This window comes from Symphalangus syndactylus, chromosome 6, assembly GCF_028878055.3.
Source record: "Symphalangus syndactylus isolate Jambi chromosome 6, NHGRI_mSymSyn1-v2.1_pri, whole genome shotgun sequence".
Lineage (NCBI taxonomy): Eukaryota > Metazoa > Chordata > Mammalia > Primates > Hylobatidae > Symphalangus > Symphalangus syndactylus.
The window spans coordinates 63,648,479-63,674,716 of NC_072428.2; the positions used below are offsets into that span (position 1 = coordinate 63,648,479).

General features: G+C 37.4%; 1 protein-coding gene and 1 non-coding gene across 6 annotated transcripts in view; one reads left to right on the forward strand and one right to left on the reverse strand.

The window, feature by feature from the left end:
- PRCP (prolylcarboxypeptidase) overlaps nucleotides 1-26,238 on the reverse strand; it is an 80,501-nt gene that overhangs the window by 18,256 nt on the left and 36,007 nt on the right. For all 5 annotated transcript variants that reach the window (XM_055283097.2, XM_055283095.2, XM_055283096.2 and 2 more), the window contains 5 exons: nucleotides 20,131-20,271; nucleotides 13,317-13,418; nucleotides 10,481-10,662; nucleotides 10,076-10,233; nucleotides 9,211-9,380 (listed from right to left, as the gene is read on the reverse strand). In XM_055283097.2, coding sequence (XP_055139072.1) covers nucleotides 9,211-9,380; nucleotides 10,076-10,233; nucleotides 10,481-10,662; nucleotides 13,317-13,412 — 606 coding nt within the window. In that variant the 5' untranslated portion in view covers nucleotides 13,413-13,418; nucleotides 20,131-20,271. The remainder of the gene's footprint in view (nucleotides 1-9,210; nucleotides 9,381-10,075; nucleotides 10,234-10,480; nucleotides 10,663-13,316; nucleotides 13,419-20,130; nucleotides 20,272-26,238) is intronic.
- LOC129485611 (small nucleolar RNA U13) lies at nucleotides 1,241-1,341 on the forward strand. Its single transcript, XR_008658745.1, has one exon. It is a non-coding gene; the product is annotated as a small nucleolar RNA U13 (small nucleolar RNA).

Consider the following 26,238-nt stretch of genomic DNA (forward strand, 5'->3'; position numbering starts at 1 on the left):
AAGGGCCTTGGTACATCCTGTCAAACTGCCTTATAGGAAGGAAGTGCTGATTTTTAATTCTACTACTATGCTAGATAGAAAGCCTGAAAAATGTCACTTAAAATTTTTTTGCAAAATATTTGCAAATTTACTATGGAAATTTTATTTTAGGTAACTCTAAATTTCCTTTCTAACTCAAAGATTTTGTGAGTCCAAGCATCACCCTCTAGCATTAAAAAACAGAATCTCTAATATCTCTTTGCACTTCCTTAACAATTTTGGTAGCAGAGTGAATGAAGTTTCAAAAAAATACTGAAGTCATATTAGCCAGACCTTGGCACTATTGCCATGCTTATTTAAAGACTACAGTAACTCAAGGCCAGGCACAGTGGTTCATGCCTGTAATCCCAGCACTTTGGGAGGCCCAGGCAGTAGAATCGCTTAAGTCCAGGAGTGCAAGACCAGCCTGGGCAATATATCAAGACCTCATCTTTACAAAACATTAAAAAATTAGCCAGGTGTGATGGCACGTGCCTGTAGTCTCAGCTACTCAGGAAGCTGAGGTGGGAGGATTGCTTCAATCAGGAGTTCTAGGCTTCAGTGCTGTGATCATACCACTGCACTCTAGCTTGCGCGGCAGAGTGAGTGAGACTCCATCTCTTAAAAAAAAAAATGAGTAGCTTAAAAGGAGATATTCACATACTTTTATCAAATAACTGTAGGATGCATAAAATATATAAATATTAAATTGAACCATATGAAATTCTCACATTTATAAGTCAAAAACAGTCAAATATCAACAATTTTGTCTCAACCTCATATAATACTTTAGCTTAATCCTGATAATGTGCAGATATTACCCATGTGATAAAAGCAAGCACTTGGCCTGTTGATTGTTTACATAGAGGCTGTGATACAATCAGACAACAAGGAAAGAGTCTTGGCCAACCATCTCTGTCCAAAATACTCAACTCCCAGGTATCCCTGAACTTACTTTCTATTTATTTTGTGAGCCCTAGCAAACGGCTTCTTCTAAACAATTTCTACATAAGGCGTGTCATTCCTACGCATGCTGTAAATGCGCTGAAATGTGAATAGCTGGGACTGAGGTTGCTAGTACAACTACTGAATATTCTTTGAGGGCAGGGCAAGCTCTTTCCTCACAATAACCAAGAGAGCACGATATAATGTATAATGATCATTCCCATTTCACAGAAGAGAAAACAAGCTCCGAGGTCTGGCTACAGATACACAATTTAAAAACCATGAATGTAGGAAGCGTATGATTGGGTTTTCATGCTCACATGTGAAATGGACCGCCCTCAAACCTGGTTATGCTATCGGCACATTAACTGTCTGATGTGGGGAAAAAAAAAAAAAAGCACTATGAATATAGGTCTCAACCCAGACGTCAACCACAAAGTCCTGGTATAATCATCTGGTTTCCCAATATTACATAATAATAATAGCTATTATTATTTATAACTAGCATCAATTTAGTGCTTTTACTTTATACCAGATGCTATGAAATACTCATAACAACCCTAATAAGCATTACAATTGTTATTATACACATTTTGCAAATGAGGAAACTACAGCACAGAGAGGTTAAGAAACTTGCCCAAAACCACACAGCAAAGAAGTGGCAGAACTGGGATTCAAATACAGACTCTAGTAATCCCAGTTACTCAGGAGGCTTAAGCGAGAGGATCCCTTGAGCCCAGGAGTTCGAGGCTGCAGTGAGCTATAATCATGCCATTGCACTCCAGCCTGGGTGACAGAATGAGACCTTCTCTCTTAAAAAAATAAAGAAAGAAAGAAAGAAAGAAAGAAAGAAAGAAAGAAAGAAAGAAAGAAAGAAAGAGAGAGAGGCCGGGCACGGTGGCTCACGCCTGTAAACCCAGCACTTTGGGAGGCTGAGGCGGGTGGATCACCTGAGATCAGGAGTTCGAAACCAGCCTGGCCAACATGGTGAAACCCCATCTCTACTAAAAATACAAAAATTAGGTGCAGTGGTGGGCACCTGTGATCCCAGCTACTTGGGAGGCTAAGGCAGGAGAATCACTTGAACCCGGGAGGCAGAGGTTGCAGTGAGCCGAGATCGTGCCATTGCACTCCAGCCTGGGAGACAGAGCGAGACTCCATCTAAAAAAAAAAAAAAAAAAGAAAGAAAGAAAAGAAAAGAAAAAAACACAAATGCAGACTCTCTGGAGCTTCCAACCATTATAACTCTATTGCATGTATTCAACTAAAAGCTAAAAGAAAAATAACAACACAAACAATGCTTAAATACACCTGCTGTCTCATGCTTAATTTTTTAAAACAATTTTTCTAATTCTTAGATCATCTTTATATTTTTCTAGGTTTATTTGTTTTGGCAAAAACTTAGAATGAATTTTGTGGCAATATGAAATAATAAAACCTTAAAAGTATGTAATAGTAAAAAAAAAACAAACAACTGTAAAATAGTAGAGTGATACAAGGCATTTCCTAGAATAAAGATGAACATTCAGGAAACAGAAAGAGCATTAGAAAGTCCATTTTACTCATTCCAGTTTTTAAGTATATAGAAATAGTTGAGAAAATAGGACATTCATGCAACCTTACTACCAAACTAATCAGATCTGCAACCAAGTATTTCAGTTCTGCTCTTTAATCCCACATGCACCAGACAAAGTAAAGATAATGATTTGTTTAAAAGTTTTAAGTGTTCCTACCTATGAGAGTACACATTTAAATAAGAGAAGGCAAAGGGGGTCAAAGAAAATTTTTTAACAGAGGAAGGAAAGAAGATAGGTGGGGAAAAAAAAAAAAGACCAATCTCCTCTCAGAGCATGGTCCATCCACATTAGAGAAAGGATTAAGCAGATACATTCAGCTTTTCTAACAGATTTTCTTTCTCTAAGGCTTCAATACCCCTCTCACATTCACTCAGATAATCACATTAGTTTTGTCATTAAAAGCTCCCTTTTCATAGAATGCACCTAAACCGCTTAAACCACCCAGAGAGGTCGCATACATTACCAAACACCAAGACAAACGGAAGAGATTTTTCCATCTTATGTCATTATTTCACTATATCTATCTAGATGCACAGAAGCGTATGCTGAAATATTTGAGAAGTTATCAGCTGAAATGTGATTCCAAAACTAACAAATTACAGCATCCTTTAAAATTGCTCTTTAAGCTGAGAAGAAACCTAGTAATTTTCATGCTGACAGAACAGTCAAATGACAGAGGGATTTTCTGTTTCCCTTTTCTCTTCTTCCTTGTGTTCTACAAGCCAAGTCCATGATTATTTCTGCATGAATGTTGCAGCTTCTGTTAACAGTAAACAAAAGCAAATGGAGTCTGAGTGTGCAAAGCCCAAAGACAAATTAAAAGGAACGATACTTGAATTGACACGGAAAATGGCATTTAGTCGCTGCCCATGGATCCTTCAGAACTGTACAAGGTCCCAGACAGAATTGGAAATCACCTGCTTTTTTTCATAACCCAACTGTTACATATTATCTCACCATTCTAAGCCTGAGTTACAGACTCAGAAAAGGACGCCTGTTTGTCAGCCCTTTAAAAAGGAGGAAGTGTATCAGAGGGAGGAGGAGTTCTGGTTAAATGGAACTATCCAAGTGAAAGAGCGGTCCCCAACTGGGTAGTGTTCCAGGGATTAGTGGGTTGGGAGAACACAGAGGGGGGTCAAAAAAGGAGAAATAGAATGAACAGTGAAAGAAAGTGATCTGAAGCTACAAGTTTGGGAGGGAGACGTAGTGGAAAAATTCTGAAAATCAGACGGGTAACTAACTATAGGATGAAATTGGAAAAAAAAAAAAAAGAAATTGGAAACAGAGGCAATGGAATTTCTCAAGCAAGGGGCAAGAGATAAGATTACTTCTGGTGGGGTGCAGGCTGGAAACAGAATCATAAATACAAGCAATCAAGAATTCCTTATCTGTCAAGAGAAAGGATAATGTCAGTAAGAAATAACTGAAGAGAATGACAAGAATTAATCCTGGATAAAAGAAGTAAAGGGTGATTGTGAGGGAAAGACCTAAAGATATCTTACCTTAAAAATAAACTGTTATAATGCATATATATAAAGGATAAAAGAATTGCAGTAAATCAAAAATAGATGACAAAATATTTGAGGTATACTCTGCTGGTTTTTGAGTAATTATTTAGAAGAACAAAGGATAAAATATTTATTCACATGTAAGACTGAACAGCAAAATATCCCAAAATGAACATTAAAGAGGTAGGGAGAAAACCAGTTAGACTGCTTACTACTCCAAATTGTGGTACACCAACTAACATTAAACAGCTATATTTCTCCAGCCTTTTTCTAGGTAAGTGGTTGGCAAAGTACAAACCCCAGGCCAAATCCAGCCCACTGCCTATTTTTATAAATAAGTTATTATTGAAGACAGCCATCCTCATTTGTTTATGTATTATCTATGGCTACTTTCATGCTACAGCTGCAGAGTTGTGGCTCACGCTTGTAATCCCAGCACTTTGGGAGGCCGAGGCAGGCGGATCACGAGGTCAGGAGATCGAGACCACGGTGAAACCTCGTCTCTACTAAAAATACAAAAAATTAGCCGGGCGTGGTGGCGGGCGCCTGTAGTCCCAGCTACTCGGAGAGGCTGAGGCAGGAGAATGGCGTGAACCTGGGAGGCGGAGCTTGCAGTGAGCCGAGATTGCGCCACTGCACTCCAGCCTGGGCGACAGAGCGAGACTCCGTCTCAAAAAAAAAAAAAAAAAAAAGAAACCATATGGCTCGCAAAGCCTAAAAATATAGCCCTTTAAATGGAGAAAGTTTCTCAACCTCTGTTCTAAATAACGAGAGAATTCCCCATATGTTTTTATCATCTGACAACTCATTCATTCTTCAAGTGAGAATAAAGATACAAATGTAATTCTCACCTTGTACACAGATAGATATAGAGTTAAATCTGATAGATGTTACCCTGTGAACAATGGTCCCCTCAACCCTCAGTCAAGTTTCCTCCTAATCCAGTGCAATGCAGTAGATGATCATAGGCTCTGAACAGTGAAGACCCAAGTTCAAATCCTACTTCTACCACCTCTTAGTTGAGCTTTAATTTCTTCTCCATAAATCTTGGATTATAGCTCTTTTCCTAAACAGTACTTTTAAAAGAATTTAGTGAGACAGCATACATGAAAGTGCTTTGTAAATAGTAAAGTAATATGGACAGATAAAGCATTATTAGCACATAGATGTTTATGGAGATGAACTAGTTCAGATTTAGTTTTTCCTTATCATTTTGATCCAGGTTTTCTTTTCTTTACTTTTCTTTTTTCGAGGCAGGATCTAGCTCTGTCGCCCAGGCTCACAGCTCACTGCAGCCCTAAGCAATCATCCTGCCTCAGCCTCCCAAGTAGCTGGAACTACAGGCAGGCACCACTATGCCCTGCTAATTTTTTTGATTTTTTGTAGAGATGAGATCTCACTATGTTGCCCATGTGGGTCTCAAACTTCTAGCCTCAAGCAATCCTCCCACCTCGGCCCTCCCAAAGTGCAGGGATTACAGGCGTGAGCCACCATGCCAGGCCTATTGATTTAGGTTTTCTTTTTTTTATTTATTTATTTATTTATTTTTATTTATTTATTTATTTTTTTTATTATACTTTAGGTTTTAGGGTACATGTGCACAACGTGCAGGTTTGTTACATATGTATCCATGTGCCATGTTGATTTGCTGCACCCATTAACTCGTCATTTAGCGTTAGGTATATCTCCTAATGCTGTCCCTCCCCCCTCCCCCCACCCCACAACAGTCCCTGGAGTGTGATGTTCCCCTTCCTGTGTCCATGAGTTCTCATTGTTCAATTCCCACCTATGAGTGAGAACATGCAGTGTTTGGTTTTTTGTCCTTGCGATAGTTTACTGAGAATGATGTTTTCCAGTTTCATCCATGTCCCTACAAAGGACATGAACTCATCATTTTTTATGGCTGCAAAGTATTCCATGGTGTATATGTGCCACATTTTCTTAATCCAGTCTATCGTTGTTGGACATTTGGGTTGGTTCCAAGTCTTTGCTATTGTGAATAGTGCTGCAATAAACATACGTGTTCATGTGTCTTTATAGCAGCATGATTTATAGTCCTTTGGGTATATACCCAGTAATGGGATGGCTGGGAGAATTTCAGACCAATATCATTGATGAACATTGATGCAAAAATCCTCAGTAAAATACTGGCAAACAGAATCCAGCAGCACATCAAAAAGCTTATACAGCATGATCAAGTGGACTTCATCCCTGGGATGCAAGGCTGGTTCAACATATGCAAATCAATAAATGTAATCCATCATATAAACAGAACCAAAGAAAAAACCACATGATTATCTCAATAGATGTAGAAAAGGCCTTTGACAAAATTCAACAACACTTCATGCTAAAAACTCTCAATAAATTAGGTATTGATGGGACGTATCTCAAAATAATAAGAGCTATCTATGACAAACCCGCAGCCAATATCATACTGAATGGGCAAAAACTGGAAGCATTCCCTTTGAAAACTGGCACAAGACAGGGATGCCCTCTCTCACCACTCCTATTCAACATAGTGCTGGAAGTTCTGGCCAGAGCAATCAGGCAGGAGAAGGAAATAAAGGGTATTCAATTAGGAAAAGAGGAAGTCAAATTGTCCCTGTTTGCAGATGACATGATTGTATATCTAGAAAACCCCATCGTCTCAGCCCAAAATCTCCTGAAGCTGATTAGCAACTTCAGCAAAGTCTCAGGATACAAAATCAATGTACAAAAATCACAAGCATTCTTGTACACCAATCACAGACAAACAGAGAGCCAAATCATGAGTGAACTCCCATTTACAATTGCTTCAAAGAAAATAAAATACCTAGGAATCCAACTTACAAGGGATGTGAAGGACCTCTTCAAGGAGAACTACAAACCACTGCTCAATGAAATAAAAGAGGATACAAACAAATGGAAGAACATTCCATGCTCATGGGTTGGAAGAACCAATATCGTGAAAATGGCCATACTGCCCAAGGTAATTTATAGATTCAATGCCATCCCCATCAAGCTACCAATGACTTTCTTCACAGAATTGGAAAAAACTACTTTAAAGTTCATATGGAACCAAAAAAGAGCCCGCATCGCCAAGTCAATCCTAAGCCAAAAGAACAAAGCTGGAGGTATCACGCTACCTGACTTCAAACTATACTACAAGGCTACAGTAACCAAAACAGCATGGTACTGGTACCACAACAGAGACATAGATCAATGGAACAGAACAGAGCCCTCAGAAATAATGCCGCATATCTACAACTATCTGATCTTTGACAAACCTGACAAAAACAAGCAATGGGGAAAGGATTCCCTATTTAATAAATGGTGCTGGGAAAACTGGCTAGCCATATGTAGAAAGCTGAAACTGGATCCCTTCCTTACACCTTATACAAAAATTAATTCAAGATGGATTAAAGACTTACATGTTAGACCTAAAACCATTAAAATCCTACAAGAAAACCTAGGCAATACCATTCAGGACATAGGCGTGGGCAAGGACTTCATGTCTAAAACACCAAAAGCAATGGCAACAAAAGCCAAAATTGACAAATGGGATCTAATTAAACTAAAGAGCTTCTGCACAGCAAAAGAAACTATCTTCGGAGTGAACAGGCAACCTACAGAATGGGAGAAAATTTTCTCAACCTACTCATCTGACAAAGGGCTAATATCCAGAATCTACAATGAACTCAAACAAATTTACAAGAAAAAAACAAACAACCCCATCAAAAAGTGGGCAAAGGACATGAATAGACACTTCTCAAAAGAAGACATTTATGCAGCCAAAAAACACATGAAGAAATGCTCATCATCACTGGCCATCAGAGAAATGCAAATCAAAACCACAGTGAGATACCATCTCACACCAGTTAGAATGGCCATCATTAAAAAAACAGGAAACAACAGGTGCTGGAGAGGATGTGGAGAAATAGGAACACTTTTACACTGTTGGTGGGACTGTAAACTAGTTCAACCATTGTGGAAATCAGTGTGGCGATTCCTCAGGGATCTAGAATTAGGTTTTCTAACATAAAACATGATCTGCTCTTTTCAACAACTTCGTATTGTCAAAATTCAATCTAATTCAATATACATTTACCTCTGGCCTGCTATATACAAGACACTCACTGGTCATTCTACTTTTTAAATGAAGAAAAACAATAGCAAATGAACTTGTTTAAGTTACAAATTTTTAAGCAAGGTATACATATAATAATTCAAAGAGGTGGTTAAATTAAAAGTGCATTTGAAACCTGGCTCTATATCCCCAATTCTATTTTCACTTCCAACACTCATTCTAGCTGAAGAGTTGGTTATATTCTCTAAATTTAACCATCAAGTTGGCCAGCCTTTGTTTTTAAAACTAAAAGGAAAGTTCTTTACAAAGAAATGCTTAAAATGAACATACACAATAAAAAATTTCGACATGAAAAGAACCCTAAAATTTATACTGTAATGTGTCCTTTTACTTTCCAAAGTGTTTCACATCCAACATTTTATTAGATTCTCAGCACAATCCTATTTAGTATGTAAGTACTGTTATTCCATTCTACAGAGGAAGATAGGGGATGGGGAAAGAAAAGCACCTTGCCTGAGATCACACAGTTGGTAGGTGAAGCAGCAGTTCTGGACCAAAACCTCACTTTCAGAATCTAATTTGATGTTCTTTCTACTCTACTGTGCTGCATGGGGTCACTCTTCACACTGAGGGTAGTACTTACAATGCTTTCGCAACTGACTAGACCATAGTGCCATGATAATGACTGCCATTTATTAAGCATCAACCATGTATTATATAGATGGAAGTTACACATATATCACAAAGATTAAACACATTATACATGCAAAGTACACAGCCTAGGATTTGGCACATAGTAATTATTCCATTAACAGCAACTTTTGGTATTATTTCTGATGCATACAACTCTATAATCAATGAATTCTATCTCCGTTTTTCAAATGAGGAAACTGAGGCTCAAAAAAGCTAGGTAACATTTCCAAGCCCACATAATCAGAAAGTAGCAGAATCCAGGATTCCAGCTCAAGTTTGACCAACTCCAGAGCCCCTCTGTCGCTGGGACTTTCTCTGAGGCAGAAAGTCAGAGTATGCACGTTAAAAAAAAAAAAAGAGAAATATGTTATTAAAAAATGATGACAGGACATTTTCCCCTTACCTTGATAGGCCAAGCAGGCAAAGGCTGTAAAAAGTTAGATGCATAAGGATAGTCCACCATTGCCAGATTCACCCAGGTTTCGGAGATCCAGTCTTTCAAATGTTGGATGTCCTGAGAAGTTAATGGGCTGCATAAATGAAGGGCTCCAGTAAGCCACTGCAAACCACTGCCTGGGAATAGAATCACATTGTTGGAATCTCAAAAGTACTGGTCAACAGATGGCTTTACAGATCATTTATTCTTCACATAGTATTTTAGAAAACTCAATCTTTTATACCCCTTCTCCCAGGATATTTTCAGAGCAACTGGAGAATCCCACGACAGACAAGTTGCCTATCCTCATAGAGTTTACCAGAATTAGTATTCAGAATTATTCTCCCTTTTTAAGATACTGTTAAATGAATAAACAGGAACACCATAGAACAACAAGAATACATAAACTACAACTTAGTAAAACAAATGGATGTATCTATCAAGCAGCGCTGAGCAAAAGACAGTAGACACAAAAAAGACATGCTATGTAATTCCAATTACTAAAACATTTAAGAACAAGTAAAAATTAATCTATGGTTCTAGAAGTGAGGATGTTTTTGCTGGGTAGGTATGGAGGTAGTGACTGAAAAGGCACGAGGAGATTTCTGAGATGCTGACAATGCCCTTTACTGATTTAAATGCTAATTACACTGTGTCCTTGCTTTGTGAAAATTCATCAAGCTACGCATTTTGATTTGATTTTGATTTGTATAATTTTCTGCATGTACATTATGCTTTAATAAAATGTTTACTTACAAAGTGAAAACTACTGAATTTAACAAATGAAAGGTTAAAAAAAACACACAATTCCATTCTCTTAATTAAAGCTTACCAGTACTTGAGAGTCGATTAATGGCATCCCAGGACCTGCGGATGCTCTCTGAACAATGTGGACCACTTTTCCTAAAATCTGTAGTTACAATCTTCATAAATACACCACAAGGTACTAAATCCTCAAACTGCCAGATAGGGGCAGAAGCTGCAAGAGCTCTAAATGGCAAGAAAATCAAAGAAACAAAAAAGAAAAGAAAAAAAATATATATATATATATGTCATCTAAATCAAGTTTTAAAGTTGAAACATAATAAAAATAGTGAGAAAAATAACACAGCTGTTAATGAGACAGAAGCCAGAAACCTCAGTGTAATAGAATGGAACATGTTTTACCCAAAATGAATCTCTAAGTTTCCCTTGATAATCATTAAGAAACGTTCATGTCCAGTACAAACGCACTTACCCAACTACCATATGAGGATATTTCATCCTAAACCAGGCTGCAAGCATGCCACCATAGGAGCCTCCTATGGCAATGACAGGTTGGTTTTCAGCCCCTGGGATTGTTCTTTTCAAGTGTTTGATTAACTCTGCAAAATCAGCCAGAGCTTGTTCTGATGTCAGAAAATTCAAGTGTCTGGAATCCTAAAGAAAAATAACAAAGAACATGGGTATAAATGTGCACGTAATAGCAGCTTAGGAATAGCATGGATCCAGAAGAGAGCCAGTGTCAGATAAGCTTTTCTCTAAATAGAATTTCTAGGCAATTGAGCTAAAATGCCTAGTCAAAGCAATAGCTATGTGGATTTAAACTCATGAAAATGATTTTAAGTTTGTGGAAGAATATAATGTATTTTGCATGCAAGTAGGTTGTAGAAACAATAGAAACAAATTGTAGGTAAAATTTAATAGCAAATGTGATCGAATATAAACTAAGCTTAACAGATAACTGTTATAACTTTTGTTTTAAATCTTGGCACATTTAAAATGTCTACCACATAGGCAAATATAAACTAAATCTAGTGGACAATTGAGGTAAGAATCACCAGTAAAAATAAAACTCACCCTTCTTCATCAGAAAGATTATATATGACCTTGGCCATATCAACAACTGAAACCAAGTAGCCTGCCTATTTTAAACAATTATAAAATTGGAAAGAAAAAAAAAACTTTTTCAGGTATTGGAAAACAGGCAACATGAAACATTGATCTTTGAGAAAAGGAAAACTCAAAATGTTAAGTTTCATAAACATCGTGCTCTCTACATGAAGACAATTTCCCTAGTGCAGAAGGTGAAGCCCAGTGTCCTGCTGAGCTGAGAAGGCTAAGAAGGTCTTTTAAAATAGGTCTGCAAATTCTTGACACTCCTTCCTTTAAAAGGTGAAGCCTAATTCCACTCCCTTTGAACTTGGATGGGATTTAATTACTTGGTTCTAATGAATAGAATGGGGCAGAAATAATGATACGTGACTACCAAGGTTAGGTCATTAAAAAAACACTGCAGCTTCCACCTTGCTCTCCTGCACTGCCAACTTTGAGGGAAATTAGCTGCCTCATAATGAACTCAAGTAGGCCCTTAACTGCAGCCTCTTGTCAACATTCAGCACCAGTTTTATCCCGTATGTGAATAATCCTCCAGATGAGAGGCTCTCCAGCCCCAGTCAAGCCTTCAGATGACTGCAGCACCAGCTGACATCCTAACCTCATGAGACCCCCTGAAACAGAACCACCTAGCTAAACCACTCCTAATTCTTCACCCATGGAAACTATAAAGTAATAGACGTTTATTGCTGTTTTAAGCCATAAGGTTTGAGGTACATCTTTACTAGACAACTAATACAGCTACATACCTCTATTAGGCTACCCTGTTTGACTTTCATGCTTTGGTCTCACCATCCTGATTTCTTCCATCATCTGGCATATTACTGAATCACATAGATCCCATCTTTCCTATCTCCTATATATGCCACCTACTCCTTTAGCTTCCCCCCTTTTTCAAGATGTATGCCTTCTTACCTCCTCTCTCCCTGTCTGTCACTATCCTTTACTTCCAGTTTTTATGGCACTCTGTACAGTTGAGTGCATTTATTTTCTAATCCTTGCATAATATCTGTAATATCCCTCATGCTACTGACATATTCTGTGAGCACACAAAGGGAAAGAAGTATATCAAAAAGAGCCCCTGGCTCCATTTTGCTAGCACAGTATCAATCATAGGAACCTAGGAGAGGAAGTTATGCTCTATCTACAACAAGCTAACTGCTTCCCAATGGTTTCAGGACTTGTCAAGTCCCTTAATCAGATATTTACGCAAAATACCAACCTAAAGAATAGAATTTCCCATACAGCTCAACAAATATCATCAAATCGTCCCACTTTCTATTTATAACACAACATTTTTACTTATTTTTACTCATGCATTTATTTATAATATGAGATAGTAAAACCTCCTTTTTAAGAATAAAAACTCCTTTCAAAACAGGCAGCCTAGTAAAAGACTGGCCCCAAGTCCTTCTAGCTGAGAGTTCCCAAAAGCGTATGTATACACTGGTGGTATTAGGAAACACACAAACATTTTTAACGGAACATTTATTGCTTCATTTTAGTGTAATTTGGAAAGAATAACCAGTACATAGAGCCCTTGGTTAAGATAATGCTAAGTTTAAAAAGTGAGTTGATTAAAGAAAAATATTAAGTAAATAATAGTACATGTGGCAAATTAATATAGCTAAAGTCACGAGGATAGTAGTACATGAATGACTCAGTTGAAGAAAAAGTGTCCTGGTTTATTAGGTAGAGTCTGTGACAAAGGCCAAAGCCCCTGTGAGAACAGGAAAGGCTGAAAGGGAATCCAAGGGGCCAGTTGGCCTTAACGCATCATACAGCTTATTTGTCCTTATTTTATTGATTTTATTACATTAAAAACATCTTATCAGATAAATTTGTTATGCTCATTATATTTTTTCCAGTGGCAGGCTCAATAATTTAAGTGTACAATTTATAAAGCAGAATTGTTCACTGATAATTTTGAAATAATAAAAAGCTCCCTGTACTGTCTCTGCAGCCACTTTCTGCGGCACACAGAGTTAAAAACTGATTAACATTAAGAATTATAATAAAATGGCTAAAAAAAAAACTCAATCTGTTCAAACTGTATCTAAAAAGAAACTATTAAATATAAACTATTGAGCTTTTAGACATTTCAAATTAAAGTTATCTCACAGTGGGGCATGTAATTTAGAAACAATTCTAAATTGAAAAGAAAAAACTTGTAACTTAAAAGTAAAAAGTATCTTTACCTTGAATGAGTTGTCACCAAAGGGGAGAGACTCTCCATAGTATCGATGTTCAGCAAACACCAACATAGCTTTCAGTTCCTCAGCCACATCCCACATGAACCCCTAAGAAGAATTTACAAAATCACAGGATAAAATCAGGATGTGAAGTCACCAAACCTTTTGGCAAACCACATGCAATAGATGTTAAGCGAGACCAAAAAGAGCACTCTACAAAGTTGCACAATTTATGTTTGTTCTACAAATAAATGACATAATTGATGTCTTATTGTTGCATATCAATCTCACACTTTATGAGTGAAACAATAAAAATAATCCCAGGTTGCTCATCCACTAGTCATCCACGTCTTTTTATCCTGACACTCTAGCCCTAGAATCAACATTATGTCTAAAATGGTCTTCATGTACAAACAGCTGGTACAAATCCTACTGAAATTATTTTTAAATAAGGAGGAGGGCCTCTTCCCCAACTCATTCTATGACGTTAGCATCATTATGATACAAAACCTGGCAGGGACACAATGAAACAAAAAAACTTCAGGCCAATATCCCTGATGAAAATAGATGCAAAAACCCTCAACCAAAAACCCAAAAACTAGCAAACCAAAATCCAGCAGCATCAAGAAGTTAATTTACCAGAATCATACAGGCTTTATTCCCGGATGCAAGGATGGTTCAACATACACAAATCAATATATGGAATTAGTCACATAAACAGAACTAAAAAATAAAACCACATGATCATCTCAATAGATGCAGAAAAGGCCTTCAACAAAATTCAACATCCCCTCACGGTAAAAATTCTCAATAAACTAGGTATTGAAGGAACATACCACAACATAATAAAAGCCATCTATGACAAACCCATAGCCAACATCATACTGAATGGGCAAAAGCTGTAAGCATTCCCCTTGAGAACTAAGACAAGGCAAGGATGCTCTGTCTCAGCACTCTTATTCAACATAGCACTGGAAGTTATAGCCAGTGCAATCCGGCAAGAGAAAGAAATAAAAGGCATCCAAACAGGAAGAGAGGACGTCAAACTATCTCTTTTCACAGATGATATGATGCTATACCTAGAAACCCCACAGACTCCACCAAAAGACTTCTAGAAGCCACAAAACAACTTCAGTAAAGTTTCAGTATCAAATTCAATGTATAAAAATCAGTAGCATGTCTATACACCAATAACAACCAAGCTAACAGCCAAATCAGAAACACAATCTCATTTACAATAGCCACAAAAAGAATGAAATATCCAGGAATACAGCTAACCAAGGAAGTGAAACATCTCTACAATGAGAATTACAAACCACTGCTGAAAGGCATCAGAGACAACACAAACAAATGGGAAGACATTCCATGTTCATACACAGGAAGAATCAATATTGTTAAAATGGCCATACTCCCCAAAGCAATTTACAGATTCAATACTATTGCTATCAAACTACCAACATCATTTTTCACAGAGTTAGGAGAAAAAAACTCTTTTGAAATCCATGTAAAACAACAACAACAACAACAAAAAAAGGAAAAAACAACTTGAATCGCCAAAGCAATCCTAAGCAAGAAAAACAAAGCCAGAGGCATCACACTACCCGACTTCGAACTATACTGCAAGGCTACAATAACCAAAACATCAGGTACCGGTACAAAAATAGGCATGCAGACCAATGTAACAGGATAGAGAATCCAGAAACAAAGACACACACCTGCAATAACCTGATCTTAAATAAAGTCAACAATAACAAGCAATGGGAAAAGGACTCTGTATTCAATAAATGGTGCTGGGATAACTGGCTAGCCATATGCAGAAGATTGAAACTGGACCCCGTCCTTTCACCATATACAAAAATCAACTCAAGATGGATAAAAGACTTAAATGTAAAACTGAAAACTATAAAAAGCCCAAAAGCCCTAGAAGAAAACCTAGGAAATACCATTCTGGACATCAGCCTTGGCAAAGAATTTATGACTAAGTCCCAAAAAGCAATTGCAACAAAAACAAAAACTGACAAGTGGGACTTAATTAAACTAAAGAGCTTCTGCATAGCAAAAGAAACTATCAACAGAGTAAACAGACCACCTACAGAATGAGAGAAAATATTTGCAAACTATGCATCTGACAAAGGTTTAATATCTAGAATCTATAAGGAACTTAAATTTACAAGAAAAGGGCCGGGCATGGTGGCTCACGCCTGTAATCCCAGCACTTTGGGAGGCTGTGGTGGGCGGATCACGAGGTCAGGAGATCAAGACCATTCTGGCTAACATGGTGAAATTCCGTCTCTACTAAAAATGCAAAAAACTTAGCCAGGCGTGGTGGCGGGCACCTGTAGTCCCAGCTACTCGGGAGGCTGAGGCAGTAGAATGGCATGAACCCGGGAGGCGGAGCTTGCAGTGAGCCGAGATTGCGCCACTGCACTCCAGCCTGGGCGACAGAGCGAGACTCCATCTCAAAAAAAAAAGTCTTCAAATTGCCCTGTTTGCCAAATCTTCTAGGAAAGAGCTAAAGATATCTAAAGAAGCTGTCTACTCATAGGCATTGACAACATAAAAGAGAAAACAAAACAAACAAGCATACTAAACTCCCTAGGGGTGTTCAATTAATCTTCTTTATTGGAAAATAAATAGTAGCTCACAATGGCTAATAATAACTGAGTGTTTATAATGTGTCAGGCACTGTTCTAAGCATTTCATATGTATTAATTCACTTAATTATCACAGCAATCTATGAAATAGGCACTTTGATTACCGCCATTTTATAGACAAGAACATTGAGGCACAAGAGTTTAAATAACTTTCAACATTCACACAGCTAGTAAGCGGCATTGCCAAGTTTCAAACAGGTGTCTGGCTCCAGAGCACCATCATCAAGAGCTGTTAGATCTCCTTTGCTAGAACCATCTATATCTGGTCATTAGCCAATCACTTCATTTTTTCACTTACTCAGTTGTGGCCTCCGAATCTTTTCTCAACAAAGCATTCTAGGTAGTCAACATCAATTGATCAGATTTAGATTTAGCACAGATTAAAACTATTTGTCATTCCTAGTGCACACTGTTGCTTTTTGGTGAGTTCCTGCTCCCTAACAAAGACTAAGAACCTCAAGTGTTTTTGTTTTGATTGATAAATGAACAATTAGAAGAGTTATATGCACGTAAGGATAGAGAATTTAACCAGATATTTGTGATGGTTTCAATAACCCCCACTTTCTCTCTTAAGGATCTACTCATTCCCTGCCATTTATCTACAGATCTTGCAAACACCCAGCTCAAGCATGCCCACCTCTGCCTGCCCCACCTTGGCAGTGCTGATCACTCCTCCTTCTCAACACCACTGTGCTAGATATAGGTCCCTGGTACTGTGCCACAAAATTTGCTTACATGTATGTCACACACACCAGACCGTGAGTACCTTAAGAGTAAAGAGCATCCATTAAAACGTCCAGACCTCTGTGCAGTTGATTTCAGGCTTTGAGAGGAGGCAATTTCACTGAACTAGTTCACAAAGTAATAAGTGATCTATTTCAGGACTATTCTTATGTTTCAAAAGAGGTCCATGTAATATATCAACATCTTTTAACATTGTGTGCTTGCAAGTCCCTTAATCTTTTTTTTTTTTTTTTTTTTTTTTGAGACGGAGTCTCGCTCTGTCGCCCAGGCTGGAGTGCAGTGGCGCAATCTCGGCTCACTGCAAGCTCCACCTCCCAGGTTCACGCCATTCTCCTGCCTCAGCCTCTCCTAGTAGCTGGGACTACAGGTGCCCGCCACCACGCCCGGCTAATTTTTTGTATTTTTAGTAGAGACGGGGTTTCACCATGGTCTCGATCTCCTGACCTCGTGATCCGCCCGCCTCGGCCTCCCAAAGTGCTGGGATTACAAGCGTGAGCCACCGCGCCCGGCCGCCTTAATCTTCTTTAAGTCTTTACACAACTCTATGAACCATTATTACTGTATCCATTTAACAGATGAGAAAACTGAGGCACAGAACAAGAAACTTACCTAAAGTCACACAGCAAAGAGGCAAAATCAGCATTCAAACCTTGTCTATCTGACTGAAGCCTTCACTCTCGACCACTGTGTGATGCTGCCTCTCAATAAATTAATGTCCAGAAGTGAATGTGCATTGGAACATTTTGGTATGTAAAGGAAGGTCTCTGGGGCTGGGGATGGGCCAGGATCTGCTCTTCTATGATCTGCCTCTAGTCAGTTCTTCAGAACTGTTCCTACACTGAATATCTCTTCCTTTCTACCACTTTCAAGAACAGAGATACCCCAGCAAACCTTAAGTTCTGCCACAGTGCCTGTCAGAGTAGTGCCTAGTGGAGGCAGGAACAGCTACCTGCCTATAATAAAAGAGAATGGAAACTGGAAAAATCACTGGACAGGAAAAGTTACCCTGTGGCCTTCACATAAAATGAAAGTCACACCAAAAGGAGAAAAGAGACAAGGCAGCCTCTGTTGTTTCACAGAATAACAGAACGGGAATCTGATGGAAAGGAGGTCCTGATTTTGCTTGTCACTGACCTAAAAGAAATAGGCATCCTAGGATCTCATTTCTCTGGGAAGTATTTTATTTCTTTTTTTTTTTTTTAATTATACTTTAGGTTTTAGGGTACATGTGCACAATGTGCAGGTTTGTTACATATGTATCCATGTGCCTTGTTGATTTCCTGCACCCATTAACTCGTCATTTAGCATTAGGTATATCTCCTAATGCTGTCCCTCCCCCCTCCCCCCACCCCATAACAGTCCCCGGAGTGTGATGTTCCCCTTCCTGTGTCCATGAGTTCTCATTGTTCAATTCTCACCTATGAGTGAGAACATGCGGTGTTGGGTTTTTTGTCCTTGCGATAGTTTACTGAGAATGATGTTTTCCAGTTTCATCCATGTCCCTACAAAGGACACGAACTCATCATTTTTTATGGCTGCATAGTATTCCATGGTGTATATGTGCCACATTTTCTTAATCAAGTCTATTGTTGTTGGACATTTGGGTTGGTTCCAACTCTTTGCTATTGTGAATAGTGCCGCAATAAACATACGTGTGCATGTGTCTTTATAGCAGCATGATTTATAGTCCTTTGGGTATATACCCAGTAATGGGATGGCTGGATCAAATGGTATTTCTAGATCCCTGAGGAATCGCCACACTGACTTCCACAATGGTTGAACTAGTTTACAGTCCCACCAACAGTGTAAAAGTGTTCCTATTTCTCCACATCCTCTCCAGCACCTTTTAAGATGGATTAAAGACTTAAATGTTAGACCTAAAACCATTAAAATCCTACAAGAAAACCTAGGCAATACCATTCAGGACATAGGCGTGGGCAAGGACTTCATGTCTAAAACACCAAAAGCAATGGCAACAAAAGACAAAATTGATAAATGGGATCTAATTAAACTAAAGAGCTTCTGCACAGCAAAAGAAACTACCATCAGAGTGAACAGGCAACCTACAGAATGGGAGAAAATTTTTGCAACCTACTCATCTGACAAAGGGCTAATATCCAGAATCTACAATGAACTCAAACAAATTTACAAGAAAAAAACAAACAACCCCATCAAAAAGTGGGCGAAGGACATGAATAGACACTTCTCAAAAGAAGACATTTATGCAGCCAAAAAACACATGAAGAAATGCTCATCATCACTGGCTATAAGAGAAATGCAAATCAAAACCACAGTGAGATACCATCTCACACCAGTTAGTCTGGGAAGTATTTTATTTCAACTAACTTATTTAGATTCTTAACATTCCTAAGGAAATAATCAGAAATGAGAAATGCAATAACAATGTAATTGGGTTCATATCTTTACTTTAAATTCATATACCAGTTCAACAAACATTTACTGAGACCTCCTGACTACCAGGCATCGTGCCAGACATTGGCATTAGGGATAATACATAATTCATTCCCCACTTTAAGGTAGTTCACAACTAGCTTTTTGGTAGAAAGTTGACATTTTCTAGTCACAGCACTGACACATTGAAAAGGAGCACTTCTTCCTTTCACATATCTTTCCAAATTAAGTTTTGTTAATGGATTTTGGCATTATAAAAGGTGATAGAAAATATAGCCAGGGAAGCAAGCTAACAGGCTATATACCATTTTTAACCCTCACAAATAAAAGTAAATGGTAGAACAGGAAAGCTCAACTAAAATGTGGCTACGACTTTACCTTTTCCCATTCTTATTTGTATATTTTTTTTCTCATTTGCGTTGGCTTTGTTTAGGTTTTATTCATTTATTCATTTAACAGATGTTTATCACCTTCTGTGTGTCCTGGACACTGACAATATAACACTAAACATACAAAAATTCCTGCCCTTGTTTTTACCTTCTAGAGACCATAATCAAAATAAACTATACACAGTAACATTCTTATCCCTGTTTCCCTTATATCCTTGTTCACTCTAGAAATAAGCTGAGATTTTAAAAACAAAACAAAGCAAAACAAAAACAAAAAACTCGCAAAATTCATTTCTCTGGGATGTTCAGGCAGTCCATGAAAAATACAATAAAATAAAATAATTCAATTCTCCAAAAATTGTACATTATTCTTTTCATTTGTAATTCTTTAAGGCTGAATATGTAGACTTATTGGATATCTGTATTTAATTCTTTTATGAACTTCCTATTCATGTACTTTTGCTATTTTTCTGTTATCAGTGAGTTAATTTTTTTGTTTTTTTTATAGAACTTTACAATTAAGAACAGTAATGCTTGGTCATATATATTGCAAAACATTTCTTCCAGATTATCATAATAAAAGTCAAATTGAGCACTGGAATTTCACGAATCTGCACATACCGTGTTATTACAAAACCAGATAATGTCCCCTTCATTACCAGTGTAGAAAAGTATTGATCCACCATTTTTCTTCCAGTATTTATCAGCTACTAGGTACCGCTGATTAAAAGTTTTCACAGTATTAAATCCAAAATGATCAACCTGTGATAAAAACAAAACAAACAAAACATATTTCAAAGGAAAGTAATAAAATGAGAGGTAATTAATTCTTCCATTAAAATCAATCTATACCATACTACAAAAAAAATCTATACTATACTACAAAAATAATCACAAGAAATTTTAAGCTTCATTGTTTTATTATTAATAGTAATATCGATATTATTATTTTGAAATCATTTGCTTATATTATAAAATAAAGCAATGTTTGCTATTGGTGGTCAAGATTTTCAATGTAAAAGAAAAAATACAATTATAAAATCAAATAGCTACTTAAAAACATAAGGTTAAAATTGAATTGTTAATACAATGTGAACCCTTTTCTAATTTTTTAATGCATTTTAATTGGCAAATAAAATTTTACATACGGTGTATGTAACACGATGTTCTGAAATATGTATACACTGTAGAATGGCTAAATTGAGCTAATTAACATAAGCATTACCTCACATATTTATCATTTATTGTGATATGACCACTTAAAATCTACTCCCTTAGCAATTTTTAAGTATATAATACATCCCATTATTTTTCAAAATACAGTTTTCCCTTACTATCTGAATTTTCATTATACAAACTTTCAATATTAAAAATTCATGAACTAAATAGACTACTGAAAAGGTCCATAAACCTTGTCACCCCAGCACACCATAGATATTCTAAGTTATAAGATTTTCATGTCTATACCATTCCCACCAAAAGAAATTAGGGCTTATTAGTGAAGTGGCTGATTGACATTTGGGACAAAGAAGCTGCAAGATAAGCTTATGCATTTCGCTATGCAAGGAAGCAAGAAAGTGCTCAGAATTAATGGAGAGTTATATTTAAAGAACATAGGAAACAACTACAAGGAACTGGCAATCACTGGCAATCATTTTAATAAATTGAACGTAAAACCAAAACAAATTAAACATAAAAAGAATAATGACTGTAGTTAATTGAAACATTCAATTCATGAAACTCCATTAGTCCACAAAAATATTTCCAAAAAGGAAAGAAAGGAAAAAGTTCATTTGCCACCATTTAAGTTGTCTATTAAATCAACTCCTTACTTTGAAATTGGGAATTAAAAAGTAAAAAATTCAACATTTAACCTGCCTGTCCAACAGAACTGTATTTGATGGCTGCGAATAGTCCCAGTTAATAAGGAAGAGCTGTGTTTAGTCAAATGTCAGTTAATGTAGAAGGAATGACAGAATTAGAATATGACAGTTCTGTAAAATTACTGATTCAGGCAAGAATTATCAATTGTGTTAAAAGCATTAGGAAAATGGATAATATGAAAATGAACATTCATATAGTATCAAAGTAATACCACAGAGAATACTATCTTGTCACAAGAGGAAAACATAACTACAATGGAAGGATCGGGCTGTCATCACTTTAATCTAGTAATCAATTTTGTTAGTATCATCAATGGTAGAGGAGGCAGGGATTATGTATCTCCTCATGTGGCACAACATGAAGCACATATCACCTATGATGTATTCCTGCCAAAAATGTTCCATTTTATCTTAATCCAGCCTTTAGATCTAATTTCTAGGTTCCAGGAAATATAAAGGTAAAAGAGCAAGTTGAAGATACTTTAAAGGGACAACAGATACTGAAGGTAGAACATTTTACAAGACAATTGACAAAGCAATATCATGAGAAAGAGCTATTTTAGATTAAATGAATCTTAAGGACCATAATAACTAGACATAATACATGACCCTCAATTGGATCCTACTTTGAACAAACAAGATATACATAATGATGTAGGGACAAATGTGTAATTTTAATATGGACTAGTTATTAAATGATACAGGTTGAGCATCCCTAATCCAAAAATCCAAAATCCAAATACTCCAAATCTGAAACTTTTGAGCACCAACATGATACTCAAGGGAAAGGCTCATTAGAGCATTTCAAATTTTGGATTTTCAGATTAGGTATATTCAATCAGTAACATAACATGACTATTACAAAATCAAAAAAATCCAAAAAAAAAACCCAAAATCTGAAATGCTTCTGGTCCTAAGCATTTCAGAGACAGAATAATCAATTTGTACTAAAGACTTGTTCATTATGTCAAAAGCGATCATATTGTTTTGGCTACATAAGAAAATGATTTCTTAAACTGAATTTTAAATATATTTTTGAGATTTTTTTTTACCCTTTGAGATTTTTTAACTTACTATTTAGAATGCAATTATCAAATACTATAACATGGTAAGATTCATGTACAACTGTCTGAATTTACAGTTACCCCGCAGTACAGAGTCTCACTGAGCCTTTAAAGCATCGTGGGGGCTGAATTCCTCAGTGCTTTGGAAGGACAGAAATGAGAATGCAGCACCCAGTCTGGATCAGACGTAGGCTGTTCCAGTGCTGCTCCAGTCTCCCAGGAACAGTGCTTAGTTCTGACCTAAACCAGACCCTGTAAGACTTGCCTAGGTCATTCTAAAACAGATGGGACTTCCTGCATGCAGCTCTATCTACATACACAGTTCCCATTCATACCACAGGTCCCAAAACACAAGTGTCTCAAAACTTTACCTAACTGCATACTTCCTGGTATCTATGATCATCACCATATGTAGTCCTAAAATATGATATTCTAATCTAAAGACTGTCTACTTTTCAGGAAAATAAGCAGTTTTTATGGACTAGGTATGTAATAATGATGTCCACGTGCTATAAACCCTTCCACTGTACATGTTAATTTACTCAATCATTCACTCAACAAGAATCTATTGAACTCCTATTCCGGGCCAAGTACTAAGCTAAGCAATGGGATAGTTGGCTGAGCTACAATCCCTGAATTTAACTTAGACTAATTCAACTGTATCCACTCAGCCTAAAAATGAAAGGGCAAGAAAGGCAGACAGACAGTGAAAGGAAGACAGACAAGTGATTCCACCTGCTTCCATTCAATTAGTACAGTGGTTCTCCATGTGAGGTCCCCGGACCAGCAGTATCAGCTTCACCTGGGAACTTGTTGAAAATGCAGTCCCTCTGGCTGAATCCCAGACCTACTGAATCAGAAACCACGGGGGTAAGACCCAGTAAACTGTGCTTTAACAAGCCGTACAGGTGATTCTGTAAAGTTTTGAAAACCACTGAGTTAGAATAAGCACCAAAATAAGACATTAATTTGTTATTCCTTCTCTTGCACTAGGTTTTAGAAGAATATATAAAATACCGTAAGCATCTCATCATGCTGAATGAGACTCTGGTGTCTAAGGGTTTGAATTACCACTGAACATACCCCCAAATATAAGCTAACTGTATCATTTTAAACTCAGCATGAGAAACCACCACAGAAACACCTTTTGAAGCTCAGCAGGTTTCAACAAGGGAGGAAAGACTGACTGTGTTGGACTTAAAGAAAGGAAGCTTATGGCTCTCAAACAAGATGCCTTCCCATGAGATTCTTGAAGATGATTTTGCCCTAATGATTTTCACCTCACCCACTGACTACAGAACTGAGTCTTCATGTAAACTGATATATTGCTGTAGCCTTTAAAAGCATCGCACAAAGAAAAACATTAATAATCCAGTCTAAAATTTTCAAATTTGAAAACATGGGTATGTGTTTGTATATGTCATGCTAAATATAACTGATAAAAAGTTCTTGCCAGAGAAACACTTCCATCTAGAATCACAAGGGCCACAAGAACTTCAGAACCAGAGAAAGCCAAATTCCCTTGTGTGGCTGTGCCCAAGGTACTCCTGCTCCTAGCAATCAGCCTTGATTGTTAAGATTGGGGAAAAGAAGCGTGCCCAAGGTACTCCTGCTCCTTGCAATCAACCTTGACTGTTAAGATTGGGGAAAAGAGACAGGAACCCTGGCAAGAAAGCAGACTTGGGAGTTAACAGACCTGAACTTGAATCTTCTAACTGTGAAGCCTCGGGCAAATCACTTAACCTCTCTGAACCTTAGTATCTTCCTGTATAAAATAAGGATAACCACATACAATTCAAAAGATTGCTGTGAGGATAGGGAAAGTGCACCTAAAGTACCAGGCATAGTTCCTGATATATATGAGCTTAAAAGATGTTATTTCTCCTCTCTATCCCATTTGCACACCAATCCTAAGCACGGGGTACTTAGATGGAAGACAGATTAAGTTCTTCACAGAATTACAGGACCTTGGAACATCAAAATCTCCTATTTTCTGGGTGCTTCACCTAGGTGCTAAACAACTGGAAATATGTAGTGAAATGTCCTTTGCACAACATGAATTTACAGAATTTCTTTAGCTCCTTCCTATCATCAAGGATATCAACTTCTGGCTAGATAACTAGATAGTTTTCAATACCTAATGGCCAGGCACACTAGGGGCAGTATGCCCTCTGCTGTTGAGAAGTGGGACCCACATGCCACTTCCTGTTCTGGGCTCCTGAATAAAGATTTTATGAATCACAACATGAAAAGGTGACAAGGGCCTTAGAAACCATTCCATCTGTGTTGCTCAACTGAAGAAATTAGGCTCGAAGATGTCACATGACTTTGCCATGGTCACAAGGCAGAGGCAGAGCTAGAACTTTATTTTTGCAATTTGGTTTATTGAACCAATTAAAATAAATAATAGCACGGTAAAGAAAACACAGTATGACCTCGGAAAGGAAACAAACCTCTCTAGTCATGCACAGCAGTTCTTTCTAGCATATGGTCCAAGAAATTTCATTTTTTCTTTTTTTTAAAATTTTTTTTTATGGTCCAAGAAATTTCAAAACATGCTTCCGCACTTTACCATGTGGAGAAGAAATAAATCTGTGAGAATGGGTAGGCAAGAAGAAAAGAGACCATCCTTTAAATGATGTTTATTGTACAAAAGTAATTATTTGGACTTTAAAACCGCTCAAGAATAAAGTTTGCATCCAGAAAAATCAGTAGCAACATTACATCTGTTAGTTTTGCTGGCAATTTGGGGACAGCGAGGGTGGGAGAGGTGGGGATGGGAGGGAATAACATGGAACAACTACCATGTGTCTGCCACCGTGCTGTTGCTTTACACAGATCCCTTCACCATCTCGGCAGTTACCCTCTGGGGGCACGCTCATCATCCAGTTTTAAAATAAGAAGGCTGATGCTCAGAGAGGTCAGATAGCTTGCCCAAGGTAATATAACTAATAATTAGGGATCAAATGTAATTCTTTTCATGTGCTTTTAAGCCCTACCCAATCCCGCCTCCAAGAAAACCCAGATATTTATACTCCTTGCATTATAACATGCTCATGCAGATAAAGCTGACTATAAACTTCAACCCTCAGTAGGGGATACGCGGAGTGAGTAACTTTCTCCTAAATTTGCAAAATGAAGGACAAATCTCCCAGCCATTTACTAACAGTTACATTGCAGAATATGTGGAATGTTGGTCTTTTCACTGACCTGACAATAATTGTTACTACACTACTATTGCTAACTCCATTAGGCCATTGATAAAACCAAAATCACATTGGCTCCTTCTTGGCAGCCTTCGGTTTTAGAAAATTCAGTATGCAGTTAGATTTATTCAGGCACCCAGATATCTAATAACAGTTAACTAAAATGTTACTAAAGATACAAAAAGTATACCCAGAGATATGCATGCCCAAAAAAATTAACGCCTCCAATAAATCAAAGCACCTTAAAGGAGTTTTTCATGTGCTTTGGTTTCCAACTCTAAAGCAGGGATCTAAAATAAAATAAGACCCTCTTTCTCCCATTTGATGTGTGTGTCTTATATTAATTTGGGGATTGTGAGGTTACATTCCATTAGAGTTCTTAAATGGAGACTGACAACTTTCTGGGCAAGCTTGATATGCCCCGAAAGGACGGACACCTTTATGTTAGAAGAACACAGGTTCCCAAAGAAGGACTAAAACGTGGAAGGAAGGTGGAGTTTAGACAAGCTCTAGATCTACAGTTGGAGAAGGATGGATGTCTAGGAGTGGGTTCCTACTAAGTTGTCCCTCACACAT